The sequence below is a fragment of the Epargyreus clarus genome, unplaced genomic scaffold (assembly GCF_041222505.1).
Source record: "Epargyreus clarus isolate Ecla_fem2 unplaced genomic scaffold, WU_Ecla_fem_2.2 ptg000003l, whole genome shotgun sequence".
In the NCBI taxonomy this organism is placed as follows: Eukaryota; Metazoa; Arthropoda; class Insecta; order Lepidoptera; family Hesperiidae; genus Epargyreus; species Epargyreus clarus.
Genome location: NW_027332211.1, coordinates 15,523,851 through 15,538,155, shown reverse-complemented (window position 1 = coordinate 15,538,155; position 14,305 = coordinate 15,523,851). Strand labels below are relative to the sequence as shown.

The window sequence follows — 14,305 nt, the reverse complement described above, 5'->3', positions numbered from 1 at the left end:
TACGAATTTTATAATTAAACTAGTGGTGCCCGCGGCTTCGCCCGCATTTTAAAGAAATAATATGACATACATAAAACCGTAAATTTGTACCTTCATTGGAATAACTCCCAAACCTTCGTAGGTTCTTGGACAAAAACATTTCCGATTCTATAAAACTGCGATGGTAGCGAAGTCTGTCGAATCCAATGTGAAACATTCCAAAATCAACAATTACTTACGAATTAAAAATTAATTAAAAAATCCTTTTCCCATGGACTAAATTGTGAATCTAAACCATTCTCAAGTCCCCTTAAACACACACAAAAAATTTCATCAAAATCAGTCCAGTCGTTTAGGAGTTCAGTGACATACACACGAACATAAGAAATATATATATAAAGATTGTTATAAAATAGTAATAAAATTTTAAGTACGCGTTCTGTAATAATATTTATTAAATTAAACTATTTTTAGCTATGAATCAGCAAACAACGTCAATTCATTTAAATTAATGCTTCTTTTGTATTTGGCCTTTACAATTTTGTTTACCTCATTCAACGTCGTAAGGAGGTATCAATTTTACTTGTGCTTTTCATCAAGTTCCATAGATTCCTACGTTTCTTAGATTTTTTTAATAATACATTTAACCTTTTTAAATTGCGATTGTAATTGTTAAGCGTTAAAAAGTACTTCTCAATATTTTGGAAAAATCACTAATTTAGAAACCCTCCCGTTAACTTATCTGTTTTACTGACTAATTTAAATCAATTTAGGCTTTGTTGTTATGAAATCGATGAAATGATTGGTAGGTGGTGCGGCCTTAGTCCAACGTAAGTCGTTCACCTCTAAGGCACGATTTTCTTATAATTTCATCCTTAATTTAGGATTCCCTATGTGCGCCATAGACCCATAACATAACACAAATACTGGCTCAGATATCGAAATCTTTAACGTAATTTACCGATATGGTATGTATTGCGCCAAGCAGGGCTTCAAGGCCGTTTCTATGAGAAATAGCTTACAGAAAATTAATATCAACAGGTCTATCGTTTAAGATAAGATTATGAACGAAACAGCTACTCAGTTAACACCCTGATAAGTATAACGGCTCAAGACAACTACAAGTAGGTAAGTAGTAACTACAATAGCATGATTTTAACTTAAACAATCATCAAAATAGTGTCTAGTAGGTACCATTTTGATTAGGAGATGATTGGAGACCCCGTATAAGACCTCTTCTTAGTACAGTATAGATAAAAAATAACTTACGAAATTATTTTAGGCATATTTTAACATTTGACAGTTTAACATTTGTTTTTATTTCGCCGAAAGATACTAAGACAAATTTATATCAATACGTAATTACGTACCCATAAGAATAAAAGCTCAAGAATTTAATTTGTTACAATACCTAAAATTGTTCGCAGTTCTTTGATATTGTGGTTTTGCGGTTGGTAGGTAAGTACCTACGTGGTTTGTCACTACAAAATATTAAGTGCGATGTCATTCCATACTCATTTAACTAGTTTTTATAGGATCATACGATAATACTTTTCGTTAGATTGGTATTGTCGGACTAGAATAGGGCTACGGTATCCCTTGCCTGTCGTAAGAGGCGACTAAAAGGGGGCTTCTGGGGTTGCGGGCGGCAAGAGTGGGCTGTGGGAGCTCGAACCGTCCAGCAAGTAACCCCGGGAAGGACGACGGTGTGTGTGGCCGCATACCGTTGTAAACACCAGGTGTGTGGGAGGAGCGTAAACTGCTCCCCCAGGGAAGAGCCCGATTGGGGCATCGCGCTCGGAGGACTCCGGTTGTGTTCCATCGGAGATCCCGGAGTTCTCCACCAAGCGCCGAGGACGGCCACCGGGGGGGGATTTTAGTGCGGTAAGAATCCCACATAACTCTATGTCGCTCCCACGGCACCGGGTACCTTTCGAAGATTTCCCCCAACGAAAACAAAAAAGAAAGACCCTGTACGTATATATGCTTGAAAGCGTTTGTCGCTTTTATATCTTCCTGTTGAAACCCTTTATCGCTAATTTATTTTGAAAACAAAGGGTGTAGTAATCTAAATAGGCACATTCATTGTACGTATTAATTGGAACTGTTTGGCAATGTCAAGGGCACGGCGGCTACAAATTAAAAACAAACCGGTGTGGGCGCGGTTACTATGTCATGATGATTAATATATAGACTTCTAATTGGCGATATTTTTATATAAATAAATCTATGAATAATATAGTAAAGCTACATTTACATAGGAATAACCCTTTCAATTATTATGAATTGTGCTGTTAAGTATTTTGTAAACTTGATGCCATAACAGTTACAAAGACGTGAACTCGAACATAGAGATCCAGTCCATCTACATTCATAAATAGCATGACCAAGGATCGAACCCGGAATCAGATTGATAAAACATGGTAACCATTGCGCAAGTTGATTCACGTGTGTGTTGGACACATCTATTGTTATTTCTTTTTTCAAAACTATGTTTTTAGTAGCAATCTATTTAGTTACTATGCTTGTGTTAGTTATGTCGACTACAAGTCAGTAGGCACATTACTTGTAATTGAAGGTTTTTGTACCATACCTGTCGGCGTATGTATAAATACGTTTTTGTTGTATAGATTTGCCTTTGACCACAATCGTTGAATAAATTTGAATAAGAAATTATTTGTGCCATTTTTTTTGCGCCTTAACTTTGTTATTGTCGATTTGTAATACCTATTAATACGATTGTTTTTGTTGTTTGATACTCGTACCTGTTTTTTTAAATAAAAGTTGTTATGATATGCGTAGATTTTTTTTATCAAATTGAAGCAAACAAGTACGCAGTCCACTTGATGGTTATGTAATCCATTGGAAATAGGCTTGAAGTTCTCTAGGAGGTCAGTCACCTTGGAGGACGAACTCCTTCAAACTAGAACATATCAGTGCTACCTAAGTAACGCTGGTGTTCTAAGGTAACAGGTATAGTCCGTGCCAAACTGCTGCCTTCTAAAGATTCTTTGATAAAGTATAGATAGAAATAGTCTGATTTTAACTATTATTTACTTACTTTTTATATTCTACTAAATTATTAAATATTTTTAGGAAAATAATATCGCTTTTAGAACATAGGTACATAACATTCGACACATGATCCTTAAAAGTAATAGGTAACTAGCACAACAAAAATAGAAAAATAATCCGATAAGCTGATTACAAAACAGAACAATAGATTACGAACTTAGATTAAGTATTTAGTACGATTTTACATCGATATTCCAATTATATCTGTAACATCTGTACATACTTTTATTTCAATTCTGTTCTATTCCAAATAACATGTACTTATTTCTAAAACTTTAAATAGATTCCTCAAACTGTTATATAAAGCTTTTAAGCCAGCCTTCAACTTATATTCCACAAAAGTAGAGATTATAGGTACTTAAGGCACAAACTCCACAAAGGCAGTGTAATCCCTTAAATTTAGTCAAGAGTATTTCGATTGAGGTTTATTGTCACACAGAGAACTTACGTGATCCTAATTATCCTCTCATTACATCCTGATAACAGCGTATTCTTAGTAGGGATGGGGTAATGTATTATTTGTGGTATTAAAGGATAATTAATTTTGGAATCGAACCATATTAGGCATATATAATATATTGCCGAATGACAGTGGAGCAAGGTCTACAACAACTTTAACCAACATTAAATTATATTTTGAAATGTAGTTATAACGAGCATCGTAGGTAGCCCATTAGAAATGTTCGAATCCCAGACTCAAACTGAAGAACCAGTGGAGCCTCCCTGGATGTATGATTCAGTTATGTGCGTATTAGAAATAGATTACTTTATGTGTGAAGTAAAACAACACGAGGAAACCTGACACACCTGAAATTTTTTTTTAAGAAAAAACAGGTTCGCTAAAGTTGTGTGATCTCTACCAATTCGTACTTGGCCATCGTGGTAGAGTACAGCCTAAGCCCCGCTCACTCTGAGAGGAGAATCTTGCTCACCAATGAGACTAGTAATGGGTCGAAAGCAACATGTTTTATACATACATTGTAGCACAACAGTCTACATAGTATCCACCAATAAAGTTTTACTTACAATAGTTTATTTATAATTTTTACTTATAATACTTACGTAATACGCAGTTCCCGAGAGAAATCACCGATGACAGTCACAACAGGATACAATGACGTGGCAGTCCTTATTGCATTGCTACCATGAACTTGCAAATACGACTTATCTCCTTGGTATTCCCGGTCTAGTATGACTAGTTCTTCAAAGACCGGATTAGGATTATATGGGATAGGAAAGTAAGGTAAAGTTGGACGTTAAATCCCTGTGTATATTATTTTATTTCATTATTTTTATGAAGTAAATATCTTTGTTTGTCAAAATATTAAATATGCAAACTTCTGTCAAACAATTCAATATTTTTGTTAATAAATAAATTGTATCGTGAAATAGTATCATAATAGTTTTTCTTTGTATTTTTTAAGTTAATAAAATGCTTAGTGTTCCTTTCTGTAACCACAACATCTGCCCAATAACAGCAGTGACAAGCGTTGTTGTATTCTGGTTTGAAGGAAGCATAGCGGCGCATAGTGGCCAAACTCATGTAGGATCTTATCTGGGGTTGATTACAAATGTCCATGGCCGGCATCAGCCACTTACCGTCAGGTGAACTAAGTTTAATAAATAAAAATGAAGGTGAAAAAAAAACTAAATGTTACAGTGTCAATAAACTAAGTGTAGAAGTGTAAAATCCAGTTTTATTATTTAACCTTCGTTGTTCTTGTTCTCTCTTTGTACATTTGTTATGTGTGTTATAAAATAAACCATTTAACGTTAAAATGTAACACCTCTTTATATAATGAAAGAAACAATGCAATAATATTACGTACGTTGCTTAACCGAACATCTTTTACAGTAATGTGTAAATATAATCATTTACAGTTAACATTAGACATTCAATTTCGAAAACCAGTTATTAGTGTCAATGTGTTTAACAGTTACTTGTGCTGTTTTCGGGAAGTAATAAAAACAATAAAGTGAGTAGTTTTGCATTTATTGGGTACGAGGAACCTTTCTGGTCAACATAAGCTACAATGGACATTCTCTGTTTACAGTATATTTACAATTTCAGAATCATATATCATATTTCATATCTAGCAATGCTTTAGGAGTAAATTACTGCATATTCACAATAATCACGAGTACCTAATAGAACATCTATACATATATGTAGCCTTGTACAAAATACTACTCTATGAAATAGTCACACGGCGATGGGACGCCATCCTATACTCTGTCTTCCGCACATTCCATAAACTTTCAATTACAAAACCTATAACAATCCATACAGTCCCTAGCCGCTTTGTTCGTATGTTTATCAATAAACAATGAAGCGAGTTTAAATACAGCGAATATTTAACTTATACGTTTAACGATAGCATCGGATGCGATCCTTTCAAGGCAGACTATACGATAATCGGCTCCTACAATCACATACTCTCATTATGTACATCGTTCCGACTCACAATTCTATTACAACTTGTACTATATACAAACAATTTTAATCATTAAAAAAATACAATGTTAAATTGCTATAACCTCTATTATCGATACATAGGGTTGGAATAAAAATAGTATATTTTCAGTTTCAGCGTGCAAAATTGACTAAAGCCAGCATTCGCAACCGCGGCCGCTACACCGCTCTCGACCGCCGTCTACAACGCTCTACACACTACACAGGTCCACACCCTACACATTCACCACTTCACTACCGACAGATCATTATTCGTGGGCTGACGAGCGACAAACACTTGCGATTTAAATGTAACACGGTAAAACTCGATAAATAACTTAAACTACATACATAAAAAAATAGAAAATAAATTAACAGTCATAGTTCAATGCGTAGGAATATTCAACTATTTTATTACATTTATTATAAACACACGCCTTACGAGATACCTTACATGGAATACATTACGTGGATAGCGTTACCTCCTAATGTTTAAACCGAACGAAAATAATAGAGACGACGTACATCGAAACACTAAACGGCTCGTCGCCGAGATGCGTAGCAAAAGCATGGCAGTTAGCACGAAATTCTGCACCCTAAAGATTAAATAACAGAAAAATATATTTCTATGAATCCGAAGCATAATAATATCTTATAGGGTCGCCGAGCGCGGGCCTCTACGGCGCGACTACGGGCCGGCAGAGGGCGCCGCTCGCGGCGACGCGCTAGTCGCGAGCCCGGTGGCGACTGCGCTCGACCGGCGCCCGGGCGCGGGTCCCTCGGCGCTCGTCTGTTAACCTACGAATTAACATAGCACAGCCATAGTGACTCCCCGGGTCCCGCGTGGAGCGCGCGCCGAGGGGGGAGGCCGGATGGGCCGGGCCGGCGTCCGCCGGCAGGCGAGGCACCCCCCACGACCCCCTACGACACGGGGGGCTGGGGGCCCTGCGGCTGCGGCGGCGGCTTGGCGCCCGCGGCGGGCAGCTGCGCCAGCGTGTCCTGGCTGGCGTGCGCGCGCAGGTAGCTGTTCTCCACTTCGAGCTGGTTGATCCTTTCCATGAGTTCGGCGATGCGCTCCTTCAGCACTTCCACCTCCTCGCGCACCGCGAACATCAAGTGGCTCTTAACCAGATCCTGAAACAATGCATACGCCACTATTAATACTTGAACATTTTCGGTAAATATTATTCTATACATTAAATTATAAAGAATGCGTACAAAATTGTAAACAATGTAATCGGTTGAAAGATATCGATAAATTTATTTATAAATGATCAAGGATTATTTAAAAATATCACAACGAATTCACGGCAACACGACGATTAATTTGATAACGAAATGTTTAAATTTGGCGACGCTACTTGACTGAGCACTGTTTACACAAACTTCCTAATTTGTATAAAATGTTTAACATAACACGCAATTAATGCTTATACGGCATAACTAATAGAAACGTACTTCTGGATTAGGCACGACCACGTAACAGGGATCTTTCTGTCCCCTTTGTCTGATTTCGTAGAGGCAGCCATCTCTCGGTTGCAGCGGTACGACGTCAATCATGTTTCAGCAGCGAACTAATTTTCAGGGTCACCGTGAATAATGTGTATGCGTAGTGCGTGTTGTGCCGACGGCGGCTGGCGTTCTACTAAGTGGCGCGCGGTCGATAACTAACAAGAGGAACGATGAAGTTGCGCGTACGCGGTCTACCGGGCGACTGATGGTCTGCGCGGGCGCACGTCCTATTTAAAATGGCGGCGCACACGTCATCACCGCGCCACGCCGCCCGCGTGTGCACCCTGAACTCTAGTACCTACACTAAGCATGAACGATATAAACAAAGCTCTTGTTTCCACGATCTGCCTCAAAACCGCGTTTTCACGCCAGGTGTAAGCGATAGTCCAGTTAATTTATAGTATAAATTAAGTATTTCTACAAAATTTTGTGTTTTGGTCGGATAGTGTCAGATCTTCATTATAATTCATTTAAGGAATTACACGAATAATGTATTTAAAGTTCGTGACCAAAATATATGATTTTATTACAATATATAAAATTATTATTAATATATTAAAACAACATCTCCGACGCTTATAGGAGGAAAATACCAAAATGTTTTACTTCTTTGCAAGGTTTTTAATTTTAAGAAGCAATTATATAACCTGTTTACTTATAGCGATGAGGAAAATGTAAATAATGGTAGAAGACAGTTAAATAAATAAATTTATAAGAATCTATATTAGAATCTATCATAAAGATTTATATAATTGACACCACAATACAATGTTTTGCTTTCATACAACTCGTAAATACGTAATAAATCGTAAACATATTTTTTTCTTATGCTACAATACGAATAAGGATAAATTATTTTAAAATATACAATATTATCAACCTACGCCATTTGAATAAACTAAAGAGACAGGTAGTTTTATTCACTGCCTGTCTATATATTTCCATGGATAATATTTGATTCAAAGCGTGTTTACGAAGTTAGCTAAGGACTAAATGGTACGGTACACAGTACGATAGAAATGTACTCAATGTATGTCGAAAGAAAACAGAAAAACATATGGAACGATTATTAACTAAACTAAACCGAAAATCAACACGCCAAAAAATATCGTGGCTCCTTGATGCAAAAAAATATAATTTGAATGTACAAGTTTCATGTACGAGACCGACTCGGTGCCAATTACGTTTCAAAATAAACTATTTTTAACGCTTTTAACACTTTCAAAGTGGACCACAACTTATACGAAAACAACAATTAATTTTATGAGAAACGAAACAATTAACCTACACGCAATAAATGTTGTAATAAAATACGTACGTAGGTTCGAAACAATAATGAAAACACAAAGCGACATTAATCAAACAGAATTAATAAGGACATTACAGTATAATGTGACGGTAAAATGCGGATATCGCAAAGTTCAACATAGATATTGCGCAAAAAAGTCTTATAAATTGCAAGTTTTATCAGAATGTCAGCAACGCGCGTCATTCGAAGAATGCGATGTCTGATTTATAATACAACAAAGTACTACAATCTAAATGGCTAGTAGCTATTTGTCTCTCCACCTACGGAATGTGAGCAGAGATGATTGTATGAGATCAACTCTTAGGCTCTCGGCCGCGTGAGTCAAGTGCCGAGCTTAGGTCCGGGAGGCGTTCAGACTAAAAGCGGTCTGGACTAAATTTTGTGGTTTTATAATTAGAACAGGATATAAATAGTGGGGCTGGTGAGATCTCGTTAGCGTGGGTGCTACGACCTTCAATGTGAAGTATCTGGCCGCTGAATACCACCGGCTCACACCGGTTCCCGTTCGAACGCAACGACGGCGTCACAATTGCAGATTGACGGGGCGCCACCGAGTTTCTCGGGGGAAACAACTCCGGTGAGTTTCAATTGGCAAGATTCTCTCGAGATTGGGAACGCCGCTAATTGTGCGATCGCATCGAAGGCGCTAGAGGAAAACAGTGATTAGGAGCACATCACTCACCCGCTTATAGCGAAATCATAAATTAAACAGCGAAGACTTATCGCGTGTGTCAACGTTTGCATGTCAGTGGGTAAATTAGATAACGTTGGAGAGCACGAGAAATATGTCAGGGGGCCGTGATAAGATTCACGAGGTGATTCCGCCGATACCGAAATCGTACGACGCAGCATCGGTGCGCAGGAGTGTTGTGTTCGGAGTATAAAATCAGTGCAATGGCCCCATCAAGAGTGCAGTGAACTTTTTTCGCAGTCACGCACCAAATACAGCAGGCGATGATATAATGAGTCCAAGGGCGCGTGATAAAACCTGTCGCGTTGCTTTTGCTGCGACGCCCGAACAGCCCGGCGGAGACAATTTTCGTGCCCACTTACCAAATGACGCCACTAATTAACCAACCGATTACCAATTTTTAATTATGTAACGGAATCGAACTAGCGAGACGCCATGTATTTCACTTTAAGTTAAGTGAGCAATGCGTCTGTAAGCAACCAACAAAAAAGTATAAAGGTGCCTTATTTGAAGTACAACTGAAGACCAAGTTCGAGCTAATAATTAGTAGGTCTGCTTTATCGCAACCCTACAACGAGAATACAGAAGTGATATACGGTTGGGCTATTGCAGACATAAGGACGGTAGCGGTGATCAATCAACAAAGCGAATTTCCTATGAAACTACAAAATTGTACTCAATAGTAGACATTAAGTCTCTATCAGAATTAACATTAGTAACAAACATGATGCCCGTACTCGAATCTAATGATAAGAAAAAAAACAATGATAATAAGCAGGTACTCATATTTTATAATTGTGTCCGGTTAGATACGACAAGCTAAAGTAATTAAGTGAGTAAGTATTAGGTGCTGCTTTATATTTATCATCATAATTTATTACAAAAACAATTAATCGCACGACGCTCAATTCAAATATAACACGTTTCAATGTCATTGTAAGTAAATAAATAGTCAAGATATCATTTGAAATGGGCCATAAATCTTGTTGCTCTATGACATCATCCTCATATAAAGCAGCGGCGGACTTTATTATGATTGGTACAAAAAAATAGCGGCCAGTAGCGAGTTAGCACACTACTACTAATTGTTCTATTAATAGAGTGGACCTCTTTTGTTTACGATCCAGTTACACAAGCACGAATTTTAATACGCTCCCTGGTCATTGTATTAAAATGTACTGCCAATTTATTTATCACATTTGTAATACGGCTAGTGGAAGAATTGAATATACGTAAATGTGTACGTAAGTACGTATACATATATCATATTTATTTGCCACGCGTTATCGCAGGTTACGCTATAAAATTTTAATTGAACTTCATACACATAATTCGTCAACAAACGAACGATAACGATAAAGTGTGACTTATTAAAATGAATAAATTAAGTGTAATAAAAGTTGAGTGGTACGATGCTACGTGAATAAAAGTAAACAACACTGAATTTCGTATCATTGTAGATGCGAACAATGTACTCAATAATATTACGGAATTTATCAACTTTAATCTACACACAGTTCAAACAGCGCATATTATAATTATCATTGAAATGTACGTGTAAATATATGCTTTCGTGAAAATTTTATACATAACAGATATTTGCAGGTGGAAAACAATTGCGAAGCCAGGCAACCGAGTTATTTCAGAAACATGTGTTCAAACACCGTCGTTATCAACCATTTGTTTTTCTTGTTGAATAGAGTTAAAAACATTTGCGCAGTTGTTAAATAATACAATGCTAATCTATTAATAAATCGTGACACAATTTCGTAGTTACGGGTCGGTTCAACATGGTTCATCGTGTTCTAATATGTTCGAATTTAAAAATAACATTTACAAGTTCGCCTTGAATTTTAATTGTTTACTTATATCATTGTATATGTTACCTAACGAAGAACTTCATTAGGAGTTTTTGTAACCTATCAACATTTCATATAACAATTGTCCATATGAAATATCCACTTGTCTTTGTTCGTGTCTGAACCCTTACTATCGCAACTTGTCAGCCCGCAAAATATTCATTTTTGAAAGTAAAAATAACTTTATTATCGTAATATAGCTTTAATTTATATTCAGCATCCTCATGCGAATAATTTACAAATTGTCTTTTTTAGTTCTTGTCTATATTATACAGGGTCCTCTTGTGCAATATTTCAGGTACCATTTTATATCCGACTTTAAGATGTGCATTGTTTAGTAGTATGTCAATGTTTGAGATTTATTGGGTGGAAAGTTCTAACTCAAATGTTAGTGAATTAATTTTGACTCCTGGTTAATACACATCCTACGCCTCTTGAGACGTGATCGACCTCGACATATTATTATAATGCTTAGCAACATTCAATTTCTACATTATTATTAATAATTATGTATATAATCGTTAATAATAACTTCGAATCGAAACGTATCATTTAGACCTTGGTAATAAATTTATTGATACATTAAGATTTAGCTACGTTTGCTAAACAGGTGTTAAAGCCAAACACCTGTTATAATGATAATTTAGGATTATTCATCATCAACCCATTACAGTCCTACTTGTGGACATGGATTTGCACTTACAATGAGATAAGTAACACGATAGGTTAAGTGCGGATTGGCAGGTTGCATTCACACGTCTGAGTACTTTATTGAGGATATTTCCTTCCGACTACATGTATTCTAGAAACAGTCTACTAGTTTCTACAGTCGGTTGCTCACATAACGTTACACGGAACGCCTTAGCCGTGGAGTACGTGCAAAACGCACGTCTTATCGGCTTCTTCGCATAATACCCTGCGGCCGTAAGTTGTAATCCTATAAAGAACGATATTAACGTATGCATTGACGTCGTCAAGTTATCACTTGACGATAATGGCGCAGACAAACAAGTGATGGAGTGAACTTGAAAGGTCACATTTTCCACAACTTTGAATCGAATGTCCAACGAATAGGAAAAATGAGAAAATTCTAAGCAATAGAAAAATCCACCTGCTTTAACCAGGATCTCCAGAAGTTTAATGAGGCGGTTTTCGGACCTATCTTTATTTCCCAGATTTCATAAGTATGATGATGAGGGCATGAAAATATAGGAAACACTTCAACAAAAACAATTCCTCTCATACATTAAATTAAATTATTGTTAAATTCCTGAATTCTGACATTTCCAAATATATACCGAAAATGTAGGAATATAAGTGAATCATTCGGTTTTGTCAAAAATAAACCATTATTTACCTTGAAATCAGAACTGCATTCACATGTATTGAATATTTGATTTTCCTTACCTATTATATAAATAGGGATGACACAGCTTACATGGAAGGCTTACGTTTAGACAACAGCCAGTAGTCATGTTACTAATGTCTATTTATAATATTAATAGGTACTACAATAATTAATGTTATTACACAATACCTAACTAAGGAACTTAACATTTTCGTTCTGTATTTACGAAAAACATAAACTGGCTTTAAAGTGATAATGGAAGAAAAACAAAAATATTTTTCTACATGCATAAAGGTCAAACAGCTACAGATGTTAAGAGTTCGATATTCGCAAAGATCTCGATATAAATAACGGACTTTGGTCCTGCTTACTTGGTTGCGGTCGCCATTTTATTATCAATACAGGATTCTGACTCGGATATATTCTCGTACCAGGAAAACCGCATCAATATTTACAACAGTAAGTAACAAAAGATTCTCGATAGAATATTTAATATGTAAAATATAAGTATAAAATATTGCTATAAAAAAATCAGGCTGAGTAAACACGAATTAAAGAAATGTAAAAAGTCTTTGTATTACGCAACTTGTGACATTTTAGTAATTTGCAGATAAATGTTTGCAGTTTACTCCGGACCTCGCATAGGACATTGCCGAGAAGAAAAATCTGATAACATTTTATTTGTTAAAATCAATACAGGATTTCCAGTGTAGTCTGGTGAAAATAAAAAAGGGGCACGTTCTTTCATACAAGGTGAAATGCAATATACGTGAGGGCTTATCAATGTCATATTCCCATTTATGAGTTAAAAAATATGTTAAATTTAAAGGCATATTAAATAGATCATTAAGGCTCACGTAAAAGATTAATTAAACCTGATGTTATACAAGTTAATGGGCTCGACAACTTGTTTGTAGGAATAAATTACGAAAACGCGTATACATACATACTTGATAGCATGAAGCTAAAAATAAAAAGCTTATTTCTCGCGATCAACCTTCAAATACACATCTGAGTTGTTTACGAAGTGAGGCCGTGGTGTTTTTTTCGCAAAACATGCCTACTAATCGCGTATCTGGTTTATGTCGACGCCCCATCACGCATTTACATACACCACACCGTGTTTGATATGAAGAAATCTATCTATCGATAAGCCCTGTACGATTCCATCCATCGTGAGTGTTTTTCCACTAGCGTATCGTATCTATCGTGCAAAATAAACCGTAATAACAATTGGACAAACAACAGATAAATTGTCTGTACGAACGTTACGTGCACAGAGTGCTTGATTTCTGTTATGTAGTTCATCAATAGTTGATCTGACACGAGGCGCTGTTCAGTGTCTTGTAACAAAGCATTTGATAAAAATATATTAAACTCAAACTGCTGTGCGATAGTAGGTGGATATTATTTAGAGAACATTTTTATTAATAAAATAGTGACAATTTGTTTACACTAATATGACACGAGAGTATAATCGTACTAAAGCAAACATTTTAATTTCAAGAACAAAACAAAAAAAAAGTTACGTAAAGATAAAAGATGGAAAAGAACATTTAAATTGTGATACTAAAGATTAAATCTATTATCTACTTCCTGAGTATTAAATTATAAAGGAAGATAAATAAATTTGTTACACGACAAATACAGTCAGTTACCAACTTTATTTTTTTACGGTCCCAACTATTACAAGGTAAAATAGTGTATTTATAATAGGAAATAAAAAGAAAAATCCAATTTTCCTTCTCTGGAATAACTAAATGCTCCAATAAAAACAAACTCTGAAGCAACGTAGCAGGTGAATTTTACATTAAATTTGTACAACGCTGAAGATAAGAAAGAAATTGTAAGAATTCCAATGCAACGATAGATAGACAGAACGGAATCGTGACATGCCGTCACCCTGACGAACGTGATGTCTTCATTACGGCACAAGTTCACTCAGTGAGAAACCGAGAGAACCCTCTCGACGTTTCCCGACACCAAACGACTTCGTGCCACCGATTCCTATCTGGCGCGTGCGCTCCCGGAGCCATTATTAAGTCCCCTGTCCATTGAATCGATATTACACTTGTTGGTA

At 36.3% G+C, this 14,305-nt stretch overlaps 1 protein-coding gene across 2 annotated transcripts in view; it reads right to left on the bottom strand.

Moving 5' to 3' along the window:
• Positions 1-6,427: 6,427 nt before the first annotated feature.
• LOC140755238 (uncharacterized) overlaps positions 6,428-14,305 on the bottom strand; it is a 202,713-nt gene continuing 194,835 nt past the window's right edge. For both annotated transcript variants that reach the window (XM_073090471.1, XM_073090482.1), the window contains one exon: positions 6,428-6,640. In XM_073090471.1, the coding sequence (XP_072946572.1) occupies positions 6,428-6,640 (213 nt within the window). The remainder of the gene's footprint in view (positions 6,641-14,305) is intronic.